We start from the raw sequence: 27,657 nt of genomic DNA on the forward strand, positions 1-27,657 counted from the left end.
TACGGCGATAGATAGGACAGTTTGAAAGCCAAGGTATGTCATGTTTAGGTCCTCCCGAATACTTCTAAAATAGAGGCTAGGTAGTCATTCAGGTTCCCTACTGAAATTCGCAAGATGCGAGAAGTTTCCTTTGACTGGGGGCATGTGTGCCTATATCATACTTTATAGCATTTGTATTGGCGGAGACCCCTGGTGCAAATTTCCCCCCCAAAGTGTAGTCAGGGCTGGGAGGTTGGCTAGGGGCGCACGCCCGCCGCGCAGCGGATGAAGCAACACGTAGGCGCTTGCTGGTACAATAGTTATACTGAAGAATAAGTAGAGAATTGGATAGCTACTTTTTGTATCAGTACGACACTACTCTGCAACAGCTAAGATATACGTACACGGAGAGATATTTTGTGCAGTTGCGTCAGAGGCTATGTGCAACTAGCTGTTGTGGGCACTCGGAGTGGATGAAGCGCGCAGCAGTATTAAGCCTAGCTGCCCCTCCTTCCTCATTTGGGTCTAAGGGTCGCTGTCAGGGAGGCGGACCTCTTTTGGGAAACACTCGGTGACTTTCTGTCAGTTAGTTATCCTCTGAGGGCGGTGTTGAATGTCTCCCTTTTCAAATTCTGGATGAAGCGTTGCATGCTGCTTGTCTCGCGGTTCGAATTGAGGTCCTTTGCCTGGCGGCTCGTCTGGGCTTCTGTGTTGACAGAGCGATAGTAAGGAACTCACAGGTCACAAGGGCTCGTATTGGGGTGGCTTGAAAATAGCGGCACTCCAGGGGGCAGTCCAGTGCGTATCACCATTTTTGCTTGCGGCTGCCGTTCTTAGGCGGACCCCAGGTGGGAGGGCGCACTTTTCGGCGTGGTACTCAATGCCAGACAGGCATGTTACGAATTCAGGCTGGCTCGGACTAGCGGGCAGCAAGCGAGTAGGCTTTAGATTGGTCCTGGAGGGCGGCCGAGGCAGTAGCCAAGAAACCTCGCAAGGCGAGAACGGAGCTGTTCGGCTCGCGGAGGAAAATGAATTGTGCACCGACTCACACGATGTCGCAAGCCAGAGGGCTCATTTCTCTGAACGCAATCGGTCCTCAACGGAACTAATTGACGGGCTATCATGAACATGCTATACAGCCACCAGTAGACTGTCAGCTCCTACTTCTGCTGAAACGTTGGGCCTTACGTGTGAGGTTAGACTCCGCTGAATGGAGCTGCTTCGTTCATTATACACAGCATTCTAGAGGCTGAGTCTCGACATACGGATCCAAAGCGCAGTCTGCACAAAAAAAGTCAGTATCAAAGTGCAACGTGCGATTCGACAAGTGTATTGCTCCTCCCTTCGCACTTTATTCGATGGCGCACGGCAGCTGCATGGGTGCTGACACTCTGGGGACATATGTTAAAGACCAATCGTAGGCTGCAGATGCACACTGTATGGAACGGTGTTTATTCTGGATGCTCCAATACCAGGAGCGGTACGCCCGCGAAGTCGCTTATTGGGGAACGACCCGTAAATCGGCAATTTGTATTGCTAGTTTGTGGAAGATACAACTACGAGCGAAAGTTCAAGGAAACCTCATAGACAGTTCAATTTTTGTGGTGCGAGCTGAATTGCCGTACAATAGTGCCTCATGATGGGAGTGAAACATGCATCTCCTTCCACTCTTTTAAAGTCTTTCGTTTGCTATAATTATATCGAGTTCTTTTAGAACTGTACATAATCTTGTACTGGAGCGCCTTTCCTGCGCCAGCATTGGCACAGCTATGCTGATAAACGGCATTTGTGTGACTCTTATAGGCAGCCCGTCACAGTCCTTACATGGTTCGCAGATTTACAGCATATTAGTGCTAGCGAAGCTATAATAGCCTGAACTAGGGTGGAACGAGCCGTATAATAGGATTTAATTGTTCTCCTGGCCTGTGTACCGTGATTACTTTACCCTAAACACGCCGCTTCCTATCTGCAAGTATCAGATGTGCCCGCTCCAGCTAGCTGATTTGCTGTGACTCGGCGAGATTTTGGGTTGCTGACTAATAGCACGCTGCATGTAATCTTGGAACATTCACAGCCCTTTCAAACTCAAAAAACACATGCACGTTTACACGATATCTGAGTGCCCAACGAGGAAGTAGTGCGTGCGCGGTAGCCAAGCAGACGGCTAATACACGCGCCTGAGCATGCAAATTGCGTTCAGCGAGGAGAGGGTAAAGTAATCTACCAATACAGGTGAACAAAGTCCTAAGCAGGGCCATCTCAGGTTGCTTCGGCGTATGCGGTTAGTAAGAGGAGTTAGAGCGCTGAGGATATCCCGTGCAACACTGTGACTGTTTACCAGGTCTCTGAGCTTGCGGCTTCTGAATACATTTTGTTCACTCTTGGCCACAATTGGCTGCAACACACTGCATCCTGCAGTAGTGCACGTGGGCGCCGTAGGGCGCCAATGCATAAATGCAGCAGCATTCCTTCGGTTCGATGTAGTTATTATGGAATAACGTCCGCTCGACAGAAACGATTTTGCGATCGCAATTCTCAGGTCAAAAACCTGCTGCATCTCCTGTTCATGGCGTACCTGCGTGAACAGCCCCTACCGTTTCATCTCTATTCTGTGAAAGCTTGCCTATCTATGGCTACGCTTCTCATGGCGAGCTCGTGGCGTGTAGAGCTGTATTCTGGCCAGCAAAGCTGGTTCACCTGACCTCCCGCTATACTGCGTGAAAGCAGCCGCTTGGCGGAGATTTCCAAGAGAGGCTTTTCCAGGCGCCTCAGTAGGGTCCTCTTCGAAGTATTCCGTAGGTGTAGGCACTCCCTACACGGGCTTACAGTGCAACGTCGCGAGACGCTGAACATGCAAAGCCCAAAGGTGCTGCATCAGCATTTAAGTGCCACACATGCTACTTTTTCTCTGCATAATACACTAAACTTCATGGACATCCGCATGCCTGGCGGGAATAATATTTCCCCGAGGGGTCACTGGCTACGTGTGGTGGGGCGAAAATTTTGTGGAAAATCGAATAATTGGTTTAAGTGTTTGCATACTTTTGCTATTGCAGAAGACTGTTTGATATTTACAAGAAGATGCAATTTTGTGTGCCTGTGTGCCAGATGCTATGTGCAACTGGCTGTGAACGCTGGGAGTGATTAGAGGGTGCAGCAACGCAAATCCTAGCACTACCACTCCCCTCATGCTGGAAGTAGTGAGAGTCACGGGCAAGGAAAGGAAGCAACGTTTTTAAGATACAGTCGCTTGCTTTCTAACAAGTTTGCCATGATTCTTGTGTTAGATCTCTCCCTGCGAAGACCATAGTGTACGGCCGTGCTGTGACAACCCATTACACTTTTAGGCCTTCTCTGGCATGTCATAGTTGCGTAAAAGTCAGGGTAACTGTTCAGAGCTATACAATCTGTATCGCCATCAAACACTGCCTAAATTTATGCAGTGTCCCAAGCTGTGAGCTTCAAAAAGGTGCCGAAGTATAGATGCAGAGTCGGATGCACTGCCGGAGCTCAGTACAGATGCTATCTTGGCAATGCATACCACGACACTCATAGCACAATGAATAGAATGAAAATCGCAATTAGAATGGATTTCCATGGCAGTGCAATGTTCTGTACGTGAGATTTGTACAACCACGCTGCCACCACGGCACCTTTGCAGGTGCTTCCTGTTCCCTACTACGTTCTGGAGAGTGTTCCTTGCCAGGGGTTTCTCCTTCGCCTTAAGAGCAATACGAGTCGCGTTTGCTACCATAAAATGTGCAGGCCATCACTTTTGCACAAGAACAAGCTCACAACACCCTCCTACTACTAATCGTGCTCGCATCCTTAATCGGACGTCGTGGCAATTGGGAACTGCTGCAGCGTCTTCTGCTGTTGTTGCTGCGCCATCGTATCAAACAAGTGCCGAAGTCTGGGCTAAACCATTCACTTTCACCGGGATTCTTGTGCGACTCCGCACGAGTAACGGCCCCAATGCCGGCTGCAACACAGTGGGAACGATGTGACCTCCAGTTTACTGCTGCTGATTTCCGTGCGGCGCGAGCAGCAGCAGCAGCTGCAGCAGTCGCAGCCCACGGCACTGCAGGGTTATCGAATCATCAAAATAGTGGCTTACGTAGTCTTTTTTTGCTAATCTATACTGCCTTGTCTCCTCAGCAGCACAGCAGCCGCAGTAGCTGCTGCTGCTGCCTCGGCTCTGTTGTATTGCTCCTGGTTTGCATTGCTGCCGCTGCGCGTGGCTGCGTGGTCGCTGTCGCTGCTATCTTGCATCTCGTCGCATCAGAAGCCGCTTCAAAACTTGAATCTTGCTTGGCTTTGGCATTCACGAGGTGTATATACACTGCAGGATTTGCACCGATTGCTTTAATCGACGGGTGACCCCAGGGTCGTCGCTGCTCCCAGGCGTTTGAGTCCTGACCGTCCGTAGCCTCACACAACTCTTGCAGCTCGTGCCTGAGTGTTTTTCTTTACGTCACTTGATTTTCCTAAGCAGCAGCGGCATAGGTTGTTGCTACAACGGCAAGACTGCCGGCCGGCTGTCTGTCCAGAGCATCGCTGCGAAACATTCCCTTTCTCTGCAGTGTCTGAAACAGCCACTTCTGCTGCCGAAAGACATTGAAAATTCAGACCGAAAGCCGTCCTTTCTTTGCAGGGAGCATCCCTGGGCTGCATTCCGTTGCATGTGCCGCCGTGCCTCCTCCGTTTATCCCGAGCACTTGAGGCGAGCACATAGCCCCCTGGTGTGTTGGCACTCGCGACCTCCTTGCCGTGGCGGCATCTGGAATAAAACAAACGTCAGACGGCTGCAGCAGCCGCTGCACGCCTCGGAATGCAGCGGCGGAGGCTCCAACCTGACACGGAGGGCCGTACAGCTTCCCCTGCAGCAGTCGCTACACAAGGAGCGGCAGCAGAAAGAGCAGCAAGGGCTTCAGGTAGGGCCGAGCGACAAGCGCTGCTGCGCAGGGGTGCAGCGGCAGCAGCTTTCGTGAAAAGCGACTCGAAAAAAACGCATGCCTCGCAAAAAGTGCGCAGGATCCCATCATGTCCAGTTGACAAGCTCCCCGAGCACCTGCTAGCCCGCATATTCGCTCTTTCGGTTGGAGAGAGTACAGCTGAAGCCGAAGGCATTGATTCAGTCTGCACACGGTGGCGCCAAGTGCTCAATAGTCGCTCGTACCGCATTCTGCTGCCGCTTCGTTTGTCTCGTGTGGCTCGGGAGCACCATGGGCAGCAGCTCCTACGGCATCGTGTAGGCGCATGCAGCAATGGCGATTCGGAGCTCGCTGCAGCAGCGTTGCAGACAGCGCCACTGGGAGCTACTCGGGAGGCAGCTGCAGCGTCAGCTCCCTCATCTGGGGATGGTGTGGCACCGGCGTCAGCTGTAGCCGCAGCCTCGCATGCTGCTGCAGAGGAACCAGCACCAGGGCCCCTTTCGCCCGTGGAGACGGCAGAATTTGCAGCCGCCACAGCTGCGCATGCAGCAGCGGCTGCGCCAGCTGCTGCAACAGCCGCGGGTGCGTCTTCGGCAGCAGTTCGTCACACGCGGCTGCAATCCGAAGAGACTGAGCTGTACGCCCAGGGTGTAGAGGGAGGCCTTCTCTTAGACAGTCCTGTGTTTGGAGTAGGCCGTGCTGCATGCAATGCCTCCTGTGCGTGGCTCCTTGGGGCTTTACCCTATACGTCGCGGCTTGTGATGCATTTGCAAAGGGGCGATATCGACGAGGGCGTCTTGGAGGCACTAGGATGCCTGCTCACTCGCAGTGCCCCCTATCTGACGCATCTCACACTGGAGGACAGACGCGCTGCTGCACGCCTCCTTGATCCGCCGCGAAGTGCAGTTACAGCTCGCGCAACAAGACACGCCAAGCAGCTGCCTCTGCATGGCGAGGGCTCTCCAGGAGCACTCCGAACAGCAGCACTGTCTCCGGAGGCTTCTGCGACGGCGCAGCGAGAAGAAGGATCGCAGTGCCTTAAAATCGAAGCTATACCCCCCCCCCTTACCGCAGGAGAGGAGCAGCGTATTTTGACGTGGCTCGCGAGTAGGCCCTCATCCTCGCGCCTCGCGGGAAGGACTGCCGCATCAGAAGATTTTGCTGCTGCTTCTGCCTCGGCAGAAGCAGCGAGCCCACATCCAGCAGCGATGCCTGCGAGTCCTCTCCCTGCGTCAGGAGTGGCAGCTTCGGCAACCAGTTTGCCGCACCGAGTCGAATTCTCGCAGCTGAAGTACATACGCGCTACGCACGCCAACTTTCTGAGGAGTCTGCATGCACCGGCCCTCTTGGAGTTGCGCCTCGATTTGCGGCTTCAATGGGAGTCAACGGCCGCCCACCCAAACAGCAGCACGAGCACGAGCACGAGCAGCAGCAGTCATAGGGGCTGGCCGGCTGTCTGTACGCCCTATCGCGACCTCATGTTTTTTCTTGCTGCCTCTGCGCCGCCGCTGCGAATCCTCCGCTATCGCGTTGCCGCTTCGACGTGGATGGAGAGGGCGGGGCTGCATGCAGCGAACTCTGCTGCCCGGCTTCAAAATCAGGCGCAACACCTCAGTTGGCCGCCCCCCCCCCCCGGGGGCCCCCCAGTCGAGGGGGCCCCAGTACCCCCGCCCCGCCGCAGCGACTGCTGCTGGGGGCCGAGGGGTTGACACGGGGCCGGCTCCCCGCGTCAGGCTGTCCTCTCTGCGGTGTATGGACAGCAGCAGTCCGCTGCTGCTGTTGAGCGTGTGTGCTCCGCAGCTGCAGCGCCTCCTGCTGCGGGCTCAGCGCAGCAAGATTTTGTGGCTCGCAGTGGCTGCCTTCTTCGCGGAGAGCAAGGCACAGGCCCTCGAAGTGCTGGAGATCCACGCAACACACGCTCCCCGGAATCTCGTGCACTTCGCGAGGACGACTTTGAGCCACATGCATGAGGAGCAGCTGCCAACGCAGCACGCGAGGACGCTGTTCGCCACGCCCAAGACGCCGCTAGGCGCTGCAGAAAACGAAACGCTCACTCCTCCCGAAGACGCACTCGCCAACACAGCCGCGGATCGTGCCGGCAGGCACCGACTCCTGAACCCAGAGCCCGCTGTACAGACACCTCACAGGACGGCAGACCCCGCGGCGGCGTCGCCAGCAGGTGCTGCGAGAGCGCCCTCTCACGGCGGGCAGCGGCGTGAGCGGCATCACCGTAATAATCGCCGTCGACGACAGAAGAGGCAGCAGCAGCAGCCGCTAGAACACTTCTTCTGGGGGCCGAATGGACTGGGGCTGCCCTCTCTCGTTCAGCTCACGTGTCATAGCAGCCTGCTGGAGACTCTCATGTGTGCAATGGCGCGTTTGCCCAAGCTGCTGCACCTGCACACGTGGGGATGTCGTCTTCGCATCATGAGATTCCTCAAATTTTGTCCTACTTTGAAGACACTGCATGTCAGCCGTATCGGCTGCTCCTGCCGCACGTGCTTCCTGCTTCGCATGCGGAGAGCTACAAGCACCAGCATGCACGGCAGCGGCGCTAACGCGGCAATAGGATGGAGACACCATCCGATGCCCTTTCCCCCCCCCGTTTTACTTGAGCGCACCGTCTCCGAAATCGAAGAATATGGGGGGTCCTCTCTCTTTTTGCATACAGCCCTCGTGCTTCCCAAGCTCAAGACGCTCGTGGTAAGACTATCAGAAGGCGCGCATGCACCTAGGATGCATGCTCCGCTGGCCTCTAAACTGCGTCTTTTTAGCGAGCCTTCACTGCCTCATGTGGCAGTGGAGGCGCAGAAGGCGTTAAAGGGGGAGCCCACGTTCCTTCTCTCCCCGTATTTCTCCTCTCTTCTCCTTTCTCCCTGCCCCCCTAAGCCGTTGCAACAACAGAGCAACATCCACCGTCGCCATCCTTCTTAGGCCTTCCATCCAAAAAAACACTGTCTTCTTGCTGCTCATATTCAGCATTTCAATACCCTTGCCTCTATTTCTTTCTGTCTCTTTCTTTCTTTATCTCTCGCTCTCTCTCTTTATGTATTTTTTGTACTCTCTCTCTCTGTCTTTATGTCTGTCTGCTTCCGATTTCGTGTGCTTCTCTCTCGGCCTGCACTTTTTTGTCCTTTGGTGTCTCTATTAGGGGTGTAGTTGAGAGCCGCACGCCGTTCTGCAAAATTACCTGCAATAACTCTCATTCCTTTTGGTGTCTGTCTTCACGCTAAGTGGACTCCGGCGTTGTTTGCACATGACCGCTACCATGAAAACGCTTCCCACGAATCGATTTCGACGAAATCAATGCTTCCCTGTATCCATGCGCTTTGGAGCGAGCGTTCGTGCCGTTTCTCGCCTTCCCCGTGCAACTTGGAATGACATTTTTGTCAGCGTTGAAGTCTCGCTTGCATCCAAAGGGCACCCCTCCCAGTCGTTGTGGCTGCATTTATATCGTGCAGAGGGAGGGGGTCGTTGGGCAATGGATTTGCAGTCCCCTGTAGAGGAATGTCGCAAAACGCGACGAGGATGCCCACTTCATGTGTCTCTGTCTGTGTGAGAAGGTGTACATTTGTGCACATGTGCAAAATGTGCTAAGTGCTTCTCTCTTTTTCTAGAAGGCAAGTGTTTTTTTCTCGTGTGGCTGCTGCAGCTGCGTCCTGAAGCCGGAGACGGACCGCGCGTATGGGCTCTCCTCTTGGAGGGAATTTTTCCGCAGCTGCAGCAGCTCATTTTTGAAGGTCGCCTCTTTCACACCTTTAGGGAGGAACGCTTGTTACGACAAGGAAGCGCTGTTACGACGGATGGCGCAGTCGGGGGAGCAGCAGGCTCCGGTGCTTCGCTCTACAGTCAGATTCCGGGCAGTGGCGGGTGGCGCCATAAAGCCTTTTTCGCCTTGCAACACCATCATCAGCGGCACTTCTTCGACTTACTGAGAGGCGGTATGCAGCAGCAGCAGCAGCAGCAGCAGCAGCAGCAAGAATCGGTGCAGCCCCAGTGGTCAACGCCGTGTTGGCACCCACACACAGCTCTCTGCTCTGCACTGTCCGATGCATGCGCCTCGGGGAAGCCCTCCTGCTGCGCAGCGTCGAGTCGGGGAGGAAGAGCTGCAGCAGCAGCAGCTGCTGAGCCGACTTCTTACGGTGCAGCCTCCAAAGCAGCCGCAGCCGCGGAGACTGAGGCCCCTCCTCCCCGAGGCTTCCCTCCTAGTCCGTTCAGGAAGCTCGAGCTGGTTGCTGGACAGTCACTGCACTGTGCAGATCTCCTCGCGTATGCAGAAATCGTGCTGATGAAAATGGGAGTCAATGGCTTGCCCTCCAGCAATGCCAGCGGCAGCAACAGCAGCAACAGCAATGCCAGCAACAGCAATGCCAGCAACAGCAATGCCAGCAACAGCAGCAGCAATGCCAGCGGCAACAACAGCACCAGCAACAGCAACAGCGGCAACAACAGCACCAGCAACAGCAACGGCAGCAACAGCAATAGCAGCAGCAGCAGCAGCAGCAACAACAACAACAACCTGAAAGGGGGCCCCGGGGGGGGGCCCCTGAAGTGGGCATTTCCCAAACTGCACACGGTAGTGGCACCGTGTCTGAGTGCTGACGGAGAAGAGGCTCTCGCCGTCTTCCGCCTGCTGAGAATACACGTTCTTGGAACGCATCTAGGCTATGTCTGCTCGCAGTCAACAATGCAACAAGTCACTAGGGTCCTCCCTCTGCTGGCCACTGTTGGTCCCTTTGTGCTGCCGCGCGAAAATCACCTTCAGCAACAGAAACGCAAACAGCACCAGCACCAGCAGCAGCAGCAGCAGCAACAACAACAACAACAACAACAACAATGGAAGACGTCCAAACAACTGAGATCTGCGCTGAAGCAGCCTCGCGCTTCGGTTCCTGTGTCTGCCCACTTGATGTCATCCTCTGTAACATCTTCAGAGAGGGTGCCTGCACTTGGCGCAAAGTGGCAGTCTCTTGTCCTTACCTTCTTCAGGTGGTATCCGCCGCAAAGGCGCATCTGGAAACAGCGCCCTCTCAGTAAGAAAAAGCACAAATTGCGACTGGAGGAGAAGGTACAGCAGCAGCAGCAAGAGGAGGTGGTTGTACAGCAGCAGCAGCAAGAGGAGGTGGTTGTACAGCAGCAGCAGCAAGAGGAGGTGGTTGTACAGCAGCAGCAACAAGAGGAGGTGGTTGTACAGCAGCAGCAGCAAGAGGAGGTGGTTGTACAGCAGCAGCAGCAACAAGAGGAGGTGGTTGTACAGCAGCAGCAACAAGAGGAGGTGGTTGTACAGCAGCAGCAGCAAGAGGAGGTGGTTGTACAGCAGCAGCAGCAGCAAGAGGAGGTGGTTGTACAGCAGCAGCAGCCTCCAAGTGTTCACCAGCGCATGTGCAGACCTCAAGGCGCTCGCGGACGAAGGCGACAGCTCAGGAGGCTTCCCCACTTCACGGGAAGGAGGCATCTAGCGCAGTCAACTGAGCCGCATGGTGCAGCCGCTGCTGTCGCTACAGCTGCAGCAACGGCTGCAGCAACAGCCGCCACGCAGATGGCCACCACTGTATCCATGGCGTCTGCAGAAATAGTAAGAGGCCACGTGGCGACGGCAGTAGAACGAGTTTCTTCTCCAAACGCGCTGGAATCAAGAAGAAGTCACCAGTAGATCTCCGATGTGTCTGCAGTGTATGTCATGAGGCCTACTGGAAGATCGGGCTTCAAGACAGAAGCATCAGCATTAGCATCAACATCATCATCTCTGTCTCTTTTTGCTGCCGCTGCTTTTAGCACGGCTACTACGCGTGTCGTGCCTTGGAGGGCGTTTGGGTGCTGGCGTGTGAAGCGGCGCGTCTGTTCCGAGCTCCGCTTCTTGGGGGGATTTTGCAAAGTATCTTTTTGTTGATGCTTGGCGATATGCGGCATATTAGTGTCAGTGGTTGCACGTCTTGTGCGTCTCAGCGTTCTCTATTTTATAATCCTCCGTGCACCTGCTTTTGTATGTCAGATCACTTTAATTGGTATATATATCTATACATATATATATATTGCATCACATACAAGGGAAGCAGTTAGAGCGAGCCTGTCAGCTCCAGCATTTTGCACTTGTATACGCATTTGACACCTGTTTCCTTTGGAGGCGGCGGTGGGAACATTCGGCTACGATCGTATGCTTCGCGCGCAGTTTTTCTCTCCCCACGTGCACCATCGCATCTCCTAGCTTTTCTCCGTTGGCGGCAGAAGCAGCGTGTGCATTGATGGTGGAGTTTTACGCTGCTCCGGCAGGAACGGCTCATGATAGCCCTCCTGCGAGGCTACACACGGGGGTTCGCACCTGCTTGCTGCTGCGAAATAATTTAGCTGCAGGGAAGGAAGAGCTCGCGAAGGGGGGGAAAGGGGGGGAGAGAAGGCGGATTTTTCCCCGTTTAGTCCCGCCGCTGCCAGGGGCCTCTACTGATGATGCAGGGTAAAGGTCTTATAAATTAGAAAAAGTTTGTTGAGAGGGAATTCTGATGGATCCATGCATCGCGCGTAGTCGGTAGAAGGGATTGTATAACTTCTGGCGTGCTGCTAAAGTGTTCGCCGCCCTCATACGCCAATCCTTAAACCGCCCCGTGCTGTTTTCAAGAAATCACACGCGCGAAGGAGCATGCTGCAAAAGAGAGACAGAGAGCGACACAGACACACAGACACACACACAGACACAGACACACAGACACACAGACACACAGACACACAGACACACACACACACACACACAGAGAGAGAGAGAGAGTACTTGTTGCACTGCGCTGCAGTAGCAGTCACTCAGAATTCCATGTATTCCTAGGCGCAAATGCCGTTACCATCTGCTAATTATCCCCAAACGGCGAGGCGGCAGCTGGGGAGCAGCAGAAAGGCTCCTTGAGTCCTCTGTATCACGAGAGCGGGCAGTCAGGAGGCGCAGTTCGTAGCGCAAAGACAGCATGAATCAGTTGCTGCAGAACGCCGGATAAGAACCGATGCACTTGCTAGGGGAAGTTCTCTCACTACCCGCAACCTTTGGATTAGAAATCCAACGCGCTTTCCAATTGCTGCACAAGGGCCTAGGGGTCTTCCGTTCTTGCCGCGCAGCAAAGCATGGCTGCCCCTTGACCTCCAAATCAGTGTATATACAGCACGTGGCGCTGCAGGCGCCTCCGGGAAGTCGAGCAGCAGTACACTGACTGGCACCTTTGGGGTTTTGCATGTTCAGCGTCTCGCGACGTTGCACTGTAAGCCGTGTAAGGAGTGCCTACACCTACAGAATGTTATTTCGACACGGACCCTACTGTGGCGCCTGCGAAAGCCTCTCGTGGAGTTTCCCTCCAAGCGGCTACTGTCACTCAGTGCAGCAAAAGGGCAGGTGAACGAGCTTTGCTGGCCAGGACACAACTCTACACGCCACGAGCTCGCCATGTGATGCGTAGCCATATATTAGCAAGCTTTCGTGGAATGGAGATAAAATCCCGGGTGCTGTTTACGCAAAAACTCGCCTCCCATAGGAGTGGTAGCTGTTGCGTGATGTGAAATATGCAATAGCCAGGCTCTTGCCGTCGATTTGATGATACTTTACCGCACAGGAAACCTGCAATGTCACTTGAAGGCTTCCGTAGGGGGACACATGACTCCAGACGTTATGCAAGTTAAAACAGATAGTTTCGAAAAGTGCTCTCCCCATTGGGATTTCTTCTTTCCTTTTTTGTGCCCCTAAAAACTTCGACTTGAGGGCCGGGTACCGAGGAGATTGATGTTGCAACATGCAAGCTCTTCGAAGAGAACAAGTTGCAAACATAGCGTTCAGCGCTCTGGACGCAAGACAGCGCATTTTTCTCGTATCCCGCCCGCAGTAATCTGCGATGGATAAAACGTACCAACCGTTTGAATAATGTGTACAGAACAAAGTTTTGTCGTAAAGCGACAGTTCAACTAATGTGTATAGGACAAAGTTTTGTAGTATAGCTCAACCCGCTACACTGCCACCGCATGGGATGCTGCGTTTCACGGGCGTTGAGGGCCGACAGCGCTGAGCGCACGACTCCAGGACGGAGACTGCTGTTGGAGGAAACTAAGCTGAGGATAGGGGGGAGCCGAACACAGCTGCAGCGAAACGCGGTAAAGCTTTGGAGCTGCTAATTGTATCATCGAGAGCGTCGCAATCAAGTCTCGCGCACTGTGGCCTAAGTACGCTCAGGAGGCATACTTGGACGGCCAGTTGGTCATGGACTCTTTGCAGATGCTTAAAAAAGATTCGGTGTCAGCTCTCTAGCTTTTTTAAGGCTGGTGAAGCGAAGCTGGTGATGATGCTGCCCTTCCGTCTGTGGATTGCATGGAATCTCGCTTTTTTACCAGATCAGATGTGAGGATCCCGCAATAAACCTCGAGAAAAGGATCCTAGCGCCTTACAGCTATAAGGCTTGTCTAAATATTGCATTGAGACAGAGCAACTGCGTGCTATGCAGAATGCCTGCTTGCTGCTCACGGAGGCATGGGCCTAGTGGCCCTTCCAGGTGCAAGCCTTACACACTGCCAGTACGTATACTGCAAAGGTTACAGGCGGCTAGCGCCCATGAAGCTGTTGTTGAAGAGGTGATTCTGGCTTTATTTTTCCATAGCCTGGCTACAAGATTCAAGTTGCAGCATCCTTGGAGGGCCGTACTCCTTAGCGTGCAATGCCCCTCCAGCACGCTGCCTCCAAGAAGGCCTAGCCAATCGTGTAAAAATACTTCACATGCGCACTAAGCAGCGACGACACTACTTGCGTGCTGCACAGCTATAGCGTGTGTAATATCCCAACATGCCTCTTGCGTAGACAGTTCCCACGGGTACGGGTGGATTAGGATGCAGCGGCTGCTGTGCTGGATTTTATTTAGAAAGTCACAAACGGCATTTTCGAATGCATTTGCAGTACCTAGAGCAGCACCGTCAGACGCAGAAGGTGGTGACGGCGCTTCTACTGGGAAGATAAGCTGCCTGCCAGATCCCCTACTGGTGTCTGTCTGTGTCTGTGTGTGTGTGTGTCTGTGTGTGTGTGTGTGTGTGTCTGTGTCTGTGTCTGTGCGCTGCGGTCCAACCCCCCCACACACGCACGCCCATAAGAGCGGCACTGCTTACCGGCAACGTAAGCGGAAAAAGCAAAAGAATCAGGCAGCGAAAGCCATGATGCTCCTTCGGTTAGACGGATTGACTCTATTGATGCAAATCGAAGCACCAGGAGGAGATGCGGCAGCGGCAGCACCCGACCCCACATATATTGCGGAGCACATTGCGCTTCCTTACACCACTTCGCCGCGGATAACTGCGCTAAAGTGGCGCACAAATCAGCGCTGAAAGCGGCCAAACTGACACTGAACTCCACAGTGTAGAGCCTTTGGTGATCACTGGTCTGCAGCGGCGAAGTCGCAGCCGACACAGGGGCGGCAGCCTCAGTGGCTGCAGCTGCGGGAGCTGCTGCAACAGTCACCGGTAGAACTCCCTTCCACCTGAGATAAGACATATCGCTAGATGCGTGAAGAAGCAACTTTTGGTGTCAAGGCGAAAACGCGTAATAGCACAGTCCAGCTGTCTGCACTGCTGCCCCTCGGGGGACCGTTCTTGCCAGCGACCGTCCGACATCGGAGAGCCAGCTCGCGCCGCCACGACCTCTTCCAACAACACTGCAGCTGCGTCGACAGCAAGCAGGGAAATCCCATAAAGATGCGAGTGGACTCATTGACTCGCCTCGGGGAGCTCTGAAAAAGCCGCAGTCTCAGCAGCAGCAGCAGCGGCGGTGGCGGTGTCGTGCTCCGGCTGCAAGCGGCGCTTCGCGCTGGCGGTGACTTGAGCCGCACTTTACTCCTTGCTGCTGCGTTCCCACATGTGAGACACACGCACAAACATAAGCAGCAGCTGCAAAAGGACCCGCGGCTGCAGTCTCGCTGCGTGCCTCTCCCGCTGCCCCCTTCGCCAAGCACCCCCAGGAAGTCTCTAGAGTTGAGAGACATGCAGCCACTCTTCTGCCGCAGCACACGACCCCCCTCCTCTCCACTGGCCTCAGAAGCAGCAGCAGCAGCATATTCCCCTCCTGAAGCGGCTGCTGCATTCCTACCTGCGGTGTCTTGCCCGTGTCGCAGGAGGGCAGCAGCAGCCGCAGAAACTGCAGCAGGAGAGAACGCCGAGCGACAATGGACGTACACCCGCCAGAGGCTTCAGCAAGAGCGCTCTCGCTGCCCTTTCCCCTAGCTATTCGCGTCTTAGGCTTTGACGACATCGCCACACAGAGCCAGCACGAGCAGCAGCACCAGCAAGCGCAGCAACGGCAGCCTAAGCAGAAACAGAAGGAGCACATCGAAGAGCAAGGCAACTTGCAGCAGCGCCCTCATGAGCGTGTTTCCCACCGGCTACAACGCCGATTTAAATACTTAGACAGCTGGTGCCGCTGCCCCCCTGGCAGCAGCCTCTTGTCTCCAGATGTCAGCGGCAGCAGACATGAAAGGGGAGCGGAAGCGCAGCAGCAAGAGCAGCAGCAAGAGCAGCAGCAAGAGCAGCAGCAGCTGCAGCTGCTGCCACCGTTGCGCAGGACAGGCATCTGCACGCATGCATCCCAGTGCCCCTTCGGCTCTTGTGATTTATGCACAAAAAGTCGCCGCGTGCGGCTGCTGCTGCAGCACACTCCTGCGGCAGGCAGCAGTGCTAGCAGCAGCAGCAGCAGCAGTGCTAGCAGCAGCAGCAGCAGCACGTTGTTCTTGCAGCCCTCGGAAAGCGCTGAACGATTGAATCCTCCAACTTTGTCATCCTTGTTTGGTGAAGGAGCTCTCGCCGCTAGCAGCAGCGCTAGCAGCAGCGCTAGCAGCAGCAGCACATGTGTTACAAAGGGTGGGGGCAGCTGTTTGTCTGTCGTAAATCAAAGGGGCTTGGTGTGTTGCAGTGCGGCTATGGTGAAGGATATTCCAGAGGCGTATGCACCACTTCTTGCGCTGCAGATTACAGGATGTGGGCTGCGATTTATGATTCCACAACAACAACCTCCCAGTCCTTGCTGTTGCATGCGCGAGGCTGAGTGCAAGGCAAGCACTCAGGGGTGTTGTTGTTGCTGTTGCACGAACAGCGGCAGCAGCGATGACAGCAGCAGCAGCAGCAGTAGTAGCAGCAGCAAGCACCCCAAGGGAAACGACTGTAGGGCCTGCTGCGTTTGCGAGGGAAAACATGCAAAAGCTGTCTCACTTTCACTGCCACAAGCTGTTGAGGTATGCTGTAGCAGGAGCTGCAACCTTCAAAGATAGCGAGAGCAGAAGAAGGGCAGCAGCGGAGACAGTCAAACTATATATATATATCTTTGTGTGCGTATGTGTGCTGTGCATGTATATATGTATGTCATGTGTGTGTGTATGTATATGTATGTTATGTGCATGTATGTATATGTATGCATATGCATGTACATATGTATATATGTATGTTATGTGCATGTATGTTATGTGTGTGTGCGGGGGGGACTGCCTGGATACGATTATGGCACAGCCCTCTCTCTTTTGCAGCATGCAGTCGCTGCAGCAGCTGGACTTGCGTAACAACAACTTGGAAGCGCTGCCTTGCCGTCTGCATCTTCTAGAGCACCTGAGGCAGCTGCTGCTGGATGGAAATAGATTGGTGTCTCTGCCCCCTTGCATTTGGCGTCTGCCGCGTCTGCAGCATCTTACGGCATCATCGAACTTTATTGCCCACATCTGTCCCCCCCATTTGCAGCAGCAAACTCTGCATCCAGAGCAGCAGAGATCTGAGCTTCAGATGCTGATGCTGACTGCCAACGCTCTAGACGAGCTTACATTCCTTGCCGCAGGCTGCCACAGCGATTCGGAAATAGACAAGGACCAGCGTTTGCAGCAGGCGACAAAAAGCAGCGCTGCAGCTTCGTGCGACTGGAGCTGGATATGTGGAAGGGCAGCTCTCCCAGCGTCAGCATTTCCGACAGCATTAGCAGCAGCAAGACAAGCCACAGCAGCAGCACCAGAAGAAGCAGCAGCATTAGCAGCAGCAAGACAAGCCACAGCAGCAGCACCAGAGGAAGCAGCAGCATTAGCAGCAGCAAGACAAGCCACAGCAGCAGCACCAGAAGCAGGCGCAGCTTCAACATGTGCAAAGGCTACAGAAGAAACGGTGTGCTTCTTTAAAGGGCTTCGAGAGTTACGTATTGAGTGTAATCCGTACACATTGCTGCCATTGTGTTTGTATCGTCTGACTTCGTTGGAGCGTCTGGCGTTTGACTGGCCTCCCTATCTTCAGTCAGAGTCGCGGATGCCGTCTCGCCTGCTGCGAGATGATCAACTTCGCGCGTTTTTTCGCCTTCTTCGGCGCATTCACCACTGGTTAGTGCATCAAGGAGCCAAGCGAGAGGCAAGAGACGAGCATACCGTCTTTGCGAGTCGCTGTTTTTGCGCGATCTGTGGGAGTCGACGACTCGAAGGAGAAGATCGTATCACCTGCAGAAACTGCAGCCACTGCAACAGCGGGGGTAATATCAGCAGACGGCGCTGTCTTCGCGTGTGCTGTGCAGGAGTTTCTTTTGTGGAGTTGATGTATTTCTCTTCGAAATCCTCAGACACGTGGAGGCTTCAAGATCTAGCCGTTGTGGCTCCCCCCCAAAGCCAGAGCAGCTGCCACACGGAGGAGTCTACCGCAGGCTGTCTCCTGACAGACTTCAGCGCGAGCTCTTCCAGCGAGGAGAGCGAAGCAGCGGGAGATTTCTTGCAAAGTAGCAGCAGCAACAGCAGCATGAACAGTCGGCTTTTCAAAACAAAGACACGAGGGCGCAGAAGACGGCTCTCGCTTGCTGCGAGTCGTGCCGTATCGCCTACAGCCGTTGGACGCAGTCGCTTCATAAAAGCAGCTAGGCAAGGAGATCATGGGATTCTTCACTCTCTGCTGCTAGTAAGACGCCGCAAGACAAGCGCTATTTGCTGTCATTGTCGGCTGAAGAAGGTCGTCCTCTGTGTGTCTCTGCTTCTCTACGGAAGCTAAGGATCGGCTACGCAGTGCTGCTGCTCCGCATGTGCAATCGTTTCGAGACAAATCGCTACCGCCGATTTTCTTGCTCCTGCTGCTGCTGCTGCTTTTGCTTTCGCTACTACTGCTTTTGATGCTGCTACTACTTTTGCTTTTGCTGCTACTGCTCCTGCTGCTGCTGCTGCTTTTGCTTTCGCTACTACTGCTTTTGATGCTGCTACTACTTTTGCTTTCGCTACTACTGCTTTTGCTGCTACTGCTCCTGTTGCTACTACTCCTGTTGCTGCTACTGCTTTTGCTTTCGCTACTACAGCTACTGCTTTTGCTACTACTGCTTTTGCTTTTGCTACTACTGCTTTTGCTACTACAGCTACTGCTTTTGCTACTACAGCTACTGCTACTGCTTTTGCTACTACTGCTACTGGTGCTGCAGGAATGGGGAGAAGGGCTTTTTTCGGAGGATGGAGAGGCTGTTTCGCCGCTTATGGCAGCCGTACAAGCATGCCAGCACGGCTCTGCGGCAGTGCTGCTGCTGCATGCGTTCGCGCTGCAGCGGAAGGCTGCGAAACGGCTGCTGCATATACACCGCCTCCTGCTATCGACACTGCCCAGTGTCAACGCCATCAGCAGCAGCAGCAACAACAGCGGCTACACGCAAAATAAAGAGGCCCTTCTGAAGGAGGCAAGGCGGCAACTTCATTTGCTGCGCCGTCTGCTGCTCATGCTACGCAAGGAGCATTCAGCTGGTAGCCTCCTACACGTTGCCGCTGCCAACTGCGATGTTCAACTCTCTGCTCTTCTGATACAGTGAGTTATGCGCTATCGTTCAATACAATCGGGAGCGCTGTCTCAGGCAGCGGCTGCACACACAGGAGGAATGCAAAGTTGCACGTCTCTCTCTCTCTCTCTCGATTTGGCGCACTTATAATTATTTCCGAATTCTGTCTTGCCTGGCCTTGAGAGGTGGCGGTGGGTATGTGTTTCTCTGCATACATACACATGTGCATGCATGCATTCGTGTGTGTGTCTGTGCAACCTATATTTGTAATTGTGCAACTGTATCTATTTCTTTATGTGTGTATATTTGCCCATGCGTATGTGTTTGTGTATGTGTATTGGTACATATATGTTTATACACATATATTTATACGTACAAATGCACATGCGTGTCTGTATGTGCGTATTTGTCTCAAAATATATATGTGTGTTTTTGATGTATTTGAGCGCATATATATATATATATATACGTTTTTTTCTGAGCGTGCATGACATGTGTAGATATACATATGTATATATATATATATATATATATATATATATATTTGTATGCGTGTATACGTCTATGTGTATGTCTATGTGTATGTCTATGTGTATGACTATGTGTGTGTATGTTTGCGCTTGGGTGTGGTCTGGTGTTAGCTGTGGGGTTGATCCTGGCACTCGCGACGAGGACGGCAACACGGCTCTTCACGTTTTGTTTTCTATATTTGGCGATGCCTGCGTTCTGCGGCGGCGTGTGGAGCATGTGGCAAGCGGCGCAGCCTCGAGTTCAGTGGCTGCAGTGAGAGCAGCACTTGCAGCCTTTGCGGGGGCAGCAGCGGAAGCAGCAGCCGCTGTGGAAGAGACAGCAGAGGATACATATAAGAGGTGTCGCAAATCTCTGGCTAGGGTGTATGGACTGCCCTTGCCTCCAGCGGTAGAAGTTGCTGTGCTGCTGCTGCTGCATCCGAGAGCCCTCTCTGTGAGCTCGGCGCGGCAGCAGCAGCAGCGCGTACACTGCCAACTGCTGCTGAGAGAGCAGCATCCTGAGCTTTCGCTTTCTCAGCAGCAGGGGTGTTCGCAAGGCTGTGTTGCTGCCTCGGCGCACGCTTCGGAGGCTGCCACTTCCTTGCGAGTCGAGGAAAGCGCACTGGAAGTGGTGGCTGCGGCTGCGTCAGCAGCGGCGGATGCGCTCTCGATCTGTGCATCTGCAAGAGCGAACGCCTTTAGCTCCAGCTTCTGGGCGCCTCTGCACTTAGCGGCGAAGACTGGATCTGCAGAATGTTTGTTGCTCTGTAGTCTCCTAAGAACGCTGAGTCCAACGGCTTGCCTTGAAGGCAGGTGTATGCATGCGGAGAGTGCCACAGCCTTGGCTCCCGTTCACTTGGATGATTCTGCGGAATCCAGTGGGGAGGAGGCTGCTGTTGCGCGCGCCGAACATACCGAACGATCAGGTTCGACAGCCTCGGCAGCAATGGCTCCTCGTGAAAAGCAACCCTCGACAGACAGGCAGTACCCCGACTCGTCAGAGGCAGATGCAGCAGCAGCAGCAGCAGACGCTGGCTGCTGCTTCGACAGCCAGATTCTGGAGATTGGGAAGCTGCATCTGCGCAGGAGAAGCAACAGCGCAGGCACAAGCAGAAGCAGAAGCAGAGCAGCAGCTCTCTGCTCCTCCCCTCGAATCTGCAGGTGGACGTTCGATGTTAACATCCGCGGAGGAGCTAATTGGTGGTCGCCACTTCATCTAGCAGGTATATGCCTCGAACGATCATTGTTCTCTACAACTCTCTCTGCTGTACATATTAATCCAAGCATTCTTGTTCTCTAGAGCCAATGTGCAGACGCCCTCAACGGCAGAAAGGTTGGGTTCTATGCTGTAATGGGTGGTGTGTCTCTTTCTCCTTGTCTTTCTTCTTTCTCCTCTCTCTATCTTGTTTTCTCACTTCTCTTCCTTGTTTTCTCTTTTCTCTTTCCATTTTCCCTGTATTTCTCTCTCTCTCTCTCTCTCTGTCTCGATTTCTCTCTCTCTGTCTCTCTCTCTCTCTCTGTCTCGATTTCTCTCTCTCTGTCTCTGTCTCTGTCTCTCTCTCTCTCTCTCTCTCTCTCTCTCTGTCTCTCTCTGTCTCTGTCTCTCTCTGTCTCTCTGTCTCTCTGTCTCTCTCTGTCTTTCTCTGTCTCTCTCTGTCTCTGTCTCTGTCTCTGTCTCTCTCTCTGTCTCTCTCTCTCTCTCTCTCTGTCTCTCCCTCTTCCTCTGCAGCGGCTTCGGAAGGGTGGGGAGTCTTGGAGCTTGGCACGATAGGGAACATAGGGGGTTATTGGGTTTGGAGAACTGCTCGTGGATGGGATTTTGCGAACGAACAATCCCTTCGCTTGCCTTCAGAGCAGGAGGTGACCCTTTTATTTGCGTTAGCGTTGCGGCTGCAGCGTATCGTGGCGATAGCAGATGCTTGCAGCAATTACTGAGCCTCGGTTGCTCCCCGAATGCCACCTCCGTGCATATGCGCATGCCAGCACATGTGGCTAGAGGAATTATGCTGCACTGCACTCAGCTGCTGCTGCGGCAATCGCAGGATCAAAGCACGTGGCAGATGTTATGCGCATGCAGCAGCAGCAGCAGCAGCGACAGCAGCAGCAGCACATACAACAGCGGCAGACGCCACAGGAGAAGCAAGCGTGGCGGCTGGGTTGCGATGTATGGCTGTCAGCAAGGAGACTCCTGTGAGCAGGAAGCTTCTGCGAGGTTGCTGCATCAAGAGCACCGCAAGACTGCAATCCAAAGGCGGCAGGAAGAGCAGAGACACGAGATGCGAGTCAAAAAGTCTTGGAAAGAGGCTTCCCCAGAGGCACCCGCAAAGCTCAGTGTCAAGTATGCAAGCATTCGAGCTGAAAAAGTGCTTGTCTAAAGTCTGATCCTTCTCCTTTGAACAGCTCTGTGAAGCGTGGCGCTGCTGCTGCTGCGTTTCCACTGGCGTCGGCACTTGCTGCATTTCTGCAGACTGGCTACGTGCGTTCCTGGGTTGCTCGGATGCTGCTGCGCTCTCTGCAGGCGGAGTCGAAGCGCGCTGCTCTACCCTACAGACGCCGTTGAGGCTGCTGCATTTGCCGCAGTTGGCCTCTTGCGGCCACTTAGCCTCGCAGCGATGGCTGCAGCTGCAGCAGCTGCTGATCTGGATCTCATCGAGAGATCTGTCTTCAGCAGCAGCGGCAAGAGCAGCGAGGCAGCGGCTAAAGGCGTGCTCTTGCTACAGGCTCTGCGCGTTGCAGCAGCGGCTGCTGTAGGTGGACCCCCATGTCGCTTATTCGCCTTGTTGGAGCATCCTCGCTATCCAGCAGCTGCCGCTGCGCTCCTGCCTATTCGTCTTGCTGCGAGACTGCCTTATCTTGCAGCAGCGTTGCTGCCGCTGTGTGGCGGTGCTGCTGCTGCCTGCATGCGCAACGCTTCAGCAGCAGAGGCACTGTCTGCGGCAATGACGCGTTCAAATGAGCCTATTACGACGCGCAACAGCAGCAGCCTTAGCAGCAGCCTTAGCAGCAACAGTAGCAGCCTTAGCAGCAGCCTTAGCAGCAGCCTTAGCAGCAGCCTTAGCAGCAGCAGTAGCAGCCTTAGCAGCAGCAGCAGCACCAGCAGCAGCCGTCGAAATTCGTGGGAAAGAAGGTCTCTCGCGAAGGATTGCGCAGCCTTCTTTGCTGCAACTCCCACTGAGACTGTCGCCGCTACAAAAGAAGTCGCAGACACCACAGAGCTCCTCGAAAAAGATCTGTGCCTGCTGCAACAGCGCGGCTGGCTTCAAGGGACGTTGCTATTTGCTGCTGCAGCGCATGCAGATGAAGCCGTCTGCCGCTGCCTCCTCTCCTCCTTGAATTTGAGTGAGAAGGCAATCCGTTTTGCTCGCAGCGGGGGATGTGCTGGCTGCTGTGTACGAGGGGCCGTTATCACTCATGCAGTACAGACATAAGCAGTCTGGCATTGGGGAAGCAAGCGTGACGCTCTCTTTTTTCTTTCTCTCTCTCTCTCGTCCAAGGGATTTGGTGTAGCGACAGCAGCTTTAGTGCTGCCTGTGCATCCTTTGGACTGCTGCAGCGGACCGCATGCAAGCGCTGCAGCAGCGAGATGGTTTAACAGGAAGTACACTGCTCCTTGCTGTGTGCAAGGGTGCTCTTTTCCCCGATGTAAGGCTGAAGAATGACGCATGAAGGCGTTCGCCTTTCTGGAGATGTGCATGTGAAAAAAGCCTCATCCCTTGGTCTCAAGGAGTTGCTGTGGCATGCTGTGCTACGCTGTGCCTCGTTGAGGTTGCCTTCGCTGATGCTTTTCTGTTGCAGCGTCGACTGCGAGGTTTCAGTTCGATCAACACCTCCTCCTCCAGCAGCAGCTCCAGCAGCGAGCTGGTCGGCTGGTTATTGCGCTGCTTTGCAGTGACACGAATGCAACAGCAGCAAGAGCTGCACAGGCAGCAGCAGGTCGGAGGAGGCAGCAAAGGGGCGTGCTGGTGCTGCTGCTGTACTTCAGAAGCTGTTCGCCAGCAGATTTTGTTGCGATCCGACAACAGTGGGCTGTTCCCTCTGCTTGTGGTAGTACAACGCGAGGAGAGCAGTGAACTGCTGAAGCAGCTGCTGCTTCATTGCCGCAGCTGCAAGCACATCAGTGCGATTCGCAGCGCCAACAAGAAGTGCTGCTTCCCCGTCTGCTGGCAGACGTCCAAGTCAGAGCATCCAGATATGCTATCACAAGGATACAAGGCTTCTGAGGTGTTGTGCACCCCGCTTGCCCCCTCCTTGACCATTTGTTTCTCGCCTAAGAGTAAAAGACTATGTTGCCAAGTTTCTCAGACTGCTTGCTCACGGTCTGCTCTCTGGAGAACGTAGTAGCATCCTCTATCCGGTATATATACATGTATGTATGTATACGTATGTATGTATACGTATGTATGTATACGTATGTATGTATACGTATGTATGTATACGTATGTATGTATACGTATGTATGTATACGTATGTATGTACAGTAGACACCCCTTTCCGCCCCCCCCCTCAGCACTTCTCCTGAACTTTGGAGCTTGCAAAAATAGCTTCTTGTGTTGCTCTGCGATGCGAGGCGGATTGTGCAGCTGCGTGCTTTGCTACGCTGCGCTCGCGTCTCTCTGATGCAAAAAAAATACGAGACACTGCTGCATCTTCTCTATTTTAAGGCCTTGATGCCATCCTGTGCATGCAGCAGCAGCAGCAGCAATGCCATCAGCAGCAATGCCATCAGCAGCAATGCCATCAGCAGCAATGCCATCAGCAGCAATGCCATCAGCAGCAATGCCATCAGCAGCAATGCCAGTACCTTCAGAAAAGGCGCTAGGAAAGGTCAAGCTGACGGCCCTTGCTGCTTTCTTATTCCTTGGGCTCAAAAGAAGCAGCAGCAGCAGCAGCAGCAGCAGCAGCAGCAGCAACAGCAACAGCAGCAGTGTTACCCGCGTGCATGCTCTGCAGCAGAGGCTGAACTGCTGCTATTGCGGCTCCAGCTGCTGCTGCATACTATGGCTGCAGAAGATGCGCGGGGAGTTTCGCTGCTTGTGAAGAGTGGGGTTGCAGATGGGTGGACTTTGATGCAGGCTGCTCTGGTGCTGCTAATGAGTAGGCAGGCAGCAGCTGCAGCAGCAGCAGCAGCTGCAGCTGAGAAGGCAGCTGCGTCTGCGACTATGGCCCCTCCCTCTTCTGCGTCAACAGCTGATAAAGTCGCGCAGTCGCAGGCAGCATCCGCAGAGGCAGCAGCAGGAGATGAAGGCGACGGGGGAGAAACACGTCCAGCAGCAGCAGGAGATGAAGGCAACGGGGGAGAAACACGTTCAGCAGCAGCCGTCTTGCCTGAGCCGCTTGGCAGTACGAGAGCTGCACGGAGAGCAGCGAGATTGTCTACGCAGCTGTGGAGATCTGCGATTTTGGGAGGGTTCCCTTTGGCAGTGTATCTCGAAGAAGCGTCGCAGCAGCTAGACGAGCCGCAGCGTCCTCCGCAGCATGCAGAGACACAAGGGAAGCCAGAAGGCAATCTGCAGCCGCAGCGTCTTTGGATTTTTCCACAGTCTCCTTCTCGGATGCACAAGTTCGACGTCTCTCAGGCTGCTCCTGCCGGAAGAAGGGAGGAGCTGCAAGGTGTACAGGCGAAAGAGGCCATGATGGAGGAGCTGTTAGACTTGTTAAAGAGCCGCGTTTATCTACTGCTCAAATGTATTTTAGCCGGATCCACCAAACCAGAACGCAGTCGAGGCAAGTCGCACATGCATCATCCTTCTCCAACTCGAGACGCGTCTGCGCAGAACCTTCTGGGTGCCGTGGATTCCTCTCCTGCATCCTCCTTCTTGTGAATTGTTTTTGTGCTGCAGGCGCGTGGAAGGCAGAGACTCTCTTGGTTGCCTTCGAGACACATCTGCAACAAACGATGGAAGGACTGCAGCTGCTGCCTGCTGCAGTCTCAGGAGGAGCAGCAGTCTCAGCAGTCTCAGGAGGAGCAGCAGCCTCAGCAGCCTCAGCAGTCTCAAGAGGAGCAGCAGCCTCAGCAGCCTCAGCAGTCTCAGGAGGAGCAGCAGCCTCAGCAGTCTCAGGAGGAGCAGCAGTCTCAGCAGTCTCAGGAGGAGCAGCAGCCTCAGCAGTCTCAGGGGTGGCTGCTCTGTTGCTGACGTCGTCACCCTCTTCTTTTTCTCCTGTGCAACAAGCGCATGCGAATGAACTTCCCCAGAAGTTCAGCAAAGGCTTTCCTCCCGCAGTAGGCACACTTCCAGAAGTCTCGCGCTGCTGGCGTTGCGACACACCCATGGGAATGCAACGACTGCAGACGCTCAGAAGAAACAGCGATATCACCGCTCTCCAGCAGCCTTCTCAAGGGAATCAAGTGCCCCACACTAAGTGGTCGCGAGAAGCCGACGTAGAAGATGCCACGATCTCCTCCGCTTCAGGGAAGCAATCTTTCAGCTGCTGGTAAGGCTGTGTCGGTGATACGCTGTATAGACCTACACTTTAAGAGCAGCAGCCACGCGGAGAAGAGCTTAGAATTCTTCACCAATGCAACTGAGAACTCTTCGAGCTTTCGATATGTCTGACTTCTCGCTTTGCAGGAGCTGCTCTCTGCCTATCTGTTCGAGCTGTATTTTATGGCTTCCAACACCTCGCCTGCCAGCGCTGTCGGATCAGAGAGAGCAGCTGCTTCAGCACCAGTGTCTGCTGCTCAGACTGCCAGAGCCAGCTGCGGGAGAGCCTCCTCTGCTGCTCGCCTCAGCCTCTACCTCCCCCGCCATTATACCCCAAGAATCTAAGGTGAGAACACCCTCAAGAGTCTGCCGTTGATATACTGCAGACGGTGGTGGGCAGGCGCGATGCGTGTCGGCAACGCTTCCTCTGTTCGCCAAGTGCGAGTGCTTGATTGCTTCAGGCAGGGGTGGTCAGCCTCATAGAACAGACAGGGAATGCGTCAAAGCCTTTCCTCCAGCACACGGCAGCTTTAGCAAGGCTTTGCGCACCACGAAAGCCTCAAGACGTCGCTGCACAGGCTTCCCCACACTCTCCTCCCAAGCAAGCAATACTGCCTGGAGGAACAGATCCGTCGCAACAACAGCAGCAAGAGGAACGATTGCCGCAAGAGCAAGCCTGCGGCTCCGAAGCTTCAACTGCAGCAGGAGGCATGGCAACGGCTAGTGGCTCTGCATCTGCAAGGGGGATGGTGCAAAGGAGGAGGCGAAGCTTTCAAGGCTTCTGGGGGAGGCTACGGTCTGCCTCCATGCAGCAGCAGCAACAACATTATCCTCCTGCACACAACAACAGCAACAACCACCACCACCAGCAGCAGCACCAACATTATCCTCCTGCACACAACAACAGCAACAACAACCAGCAGCAGCAGCAGCAACAACATTATCCTCCTGCACACAACAACAGCAACCACCACCACCACCAGCAGCAGCACCAACATTATCCTCCTCCACACAACAACAACAACAACAACAACCACCAGCAGCAGCAACAACATTATCCTCCTCCACACAACAACAGCAACCACCACCAGCAGCAGCAGCAACATTATCCTCCTCCACACAACAACAGCAACCACCAGCAGCAGCAGCAGCAGCAACATCCTTCGTGGAGGCGATTCGTTATTCAAAGCTATAGCCGTCTTCGAAGCAGCAGCAGACTCCGCTCAAGGCTAACGCCTTTTAGCGCGTCCTCCTTGCCGACTTCCTCGGAGTCGTCATTCTTTCCCTCGCTGGATCAAACGCGCAGCACCAGAGAAGCTCCAGAGGCTTACGCAGCTGCCGCTGTTGCTGCTGCCGCTGCAACGGAACCGTCTCGGGGGGAGGTTCTCGCTGCCTCCTCTTACTGCAATGCTCAGCGGCGGAGAAGTTCTCCCAGTGCACAGACACCCCCCGCAACGCTGCGTTTCGCAGCTACCGCCGACGGATTCGCGCTGCGTGCAAGAGCTGGCAGTTCAGGAGCCGCTACAATCGAAACAGCAGAAGCTGTGATACCAGCAGAGCTGAGAGGCGTCCAGGGGTTCTTGAAAGAGGAGGATGATCGGCGGATGGCTTCCGCTGGAAGCAAGCAGGCGCATGCGCAAAAGAAGGAGCAGCAACGGCAGCAAGAGCGGCGAGTCGATTCCTTCGATACAGCGGCGGCAAAGCACAGGCAGCTGGCGCTGCAGCAGGAGCGCCTTCTTCGGAAGATTGCTGCAGAGCGCCAGGCAGCCAGAGCCATTCCTCTCTCCTACACACGGGAGCTGGCTCTAGCAGGAGCAGCTTGCAGCATTTCCTACGGGAAGGAGTCTCCATCGAGGTGCTCAGCGGAGGCGCGTGCTTCGAATATGACGTCTGAAGAGACTCCCCCCACGAGACGTATCCTGGGGAGAACTCCCCCCACTGAATTCCGTGCAGAGAATCATCGCTCGTCGGGAAATCTTTTGAAGGGGCCTGACATGCTGCTTTCTTGGTGCAGTATCTGTCCTGAGTGCGCTGCGTTTTACAGGGAAGCTTAG

At 54.4% G+C, this 27,657-nt stretch overlaps 3 protein-coding genes across 3 annotated transcripts; all 3 read left to right on the forward strand.

Moving 5' to 3' along the window:
• Nucleotides 1–5,674: 5,674 nt before the first annotated feature.
• Nucleotides 5,675–7,482, forward strand: LOC34620053. Its single transcript, XM_026335603.1, has 3 exons — nucleotides 5,675–6,170; nucleotides 6,943–7,105; nucleotides 7,374–7,482. The coding sequence occupies exons 1-3, from the start codon at nucleotides 5,675–5,677 to the stop codon at nucleotides 7,480–7,482; spliced, it is 768 nt and encodes a 255-aa protein (XP_026191388.1).
• Nucleotides 7,483–9,356: 1,874 nt separating this feature from the next.
• On the forward strand, nucleotides 9,357–10,059 carry LOC113146898 (ataxin-8-like; the record flags this gene model as incomplete). The annotated part of the gene is given in 2 exon segments (XM_026335613.1): nucleotides 9,357–9,425; nucleotides 9,988–10,059. Coding segments are annotated over 2 exon segments (141 nt in total), but the record flags the coding sequence as incomplete, so codon positions are not given.
• Nucleotides 10,060–25,786: 15,727 nt separating this feature from the next.
• On the forward strand, nucleotides 25,787–27,657 carry LOC113146903 (fibrous sheath CABYR-binding protein-like). Its single transcript, XM_026335623.1, has 5 exons — nucleotides 25,787–25,873; nucleotides 26,122–26,380; nucleotides 26,587–26,774; nucleotides 26,875–27,231; nucleotides 27,403–27,657. Exons 1-5 carry the CDS (start codon nucleotides 25,787–25,789, stop codon nucleotides 27,655–27,657), a joined length of 1,146 nt encoding a protein of 381 aa, XP_026191408.1.

Source organism: Cyclospora cayetanensis, unplaced genomic scaffold, assembly GCF_002999335.1.
Source record: "Cyclospora cayetanensis isolate NF1_C8 unplaced genomic scaffold, CcayRef3 CcayRef3_contig_114, whole genome shotgun sequence".
Lineage (NCBI taxonomy): Eukaryota > Apicomplexa > Conoidasida > Eucoccidiorida > Eimeriidae > Cyclospora > Cyclospora cayetanensis.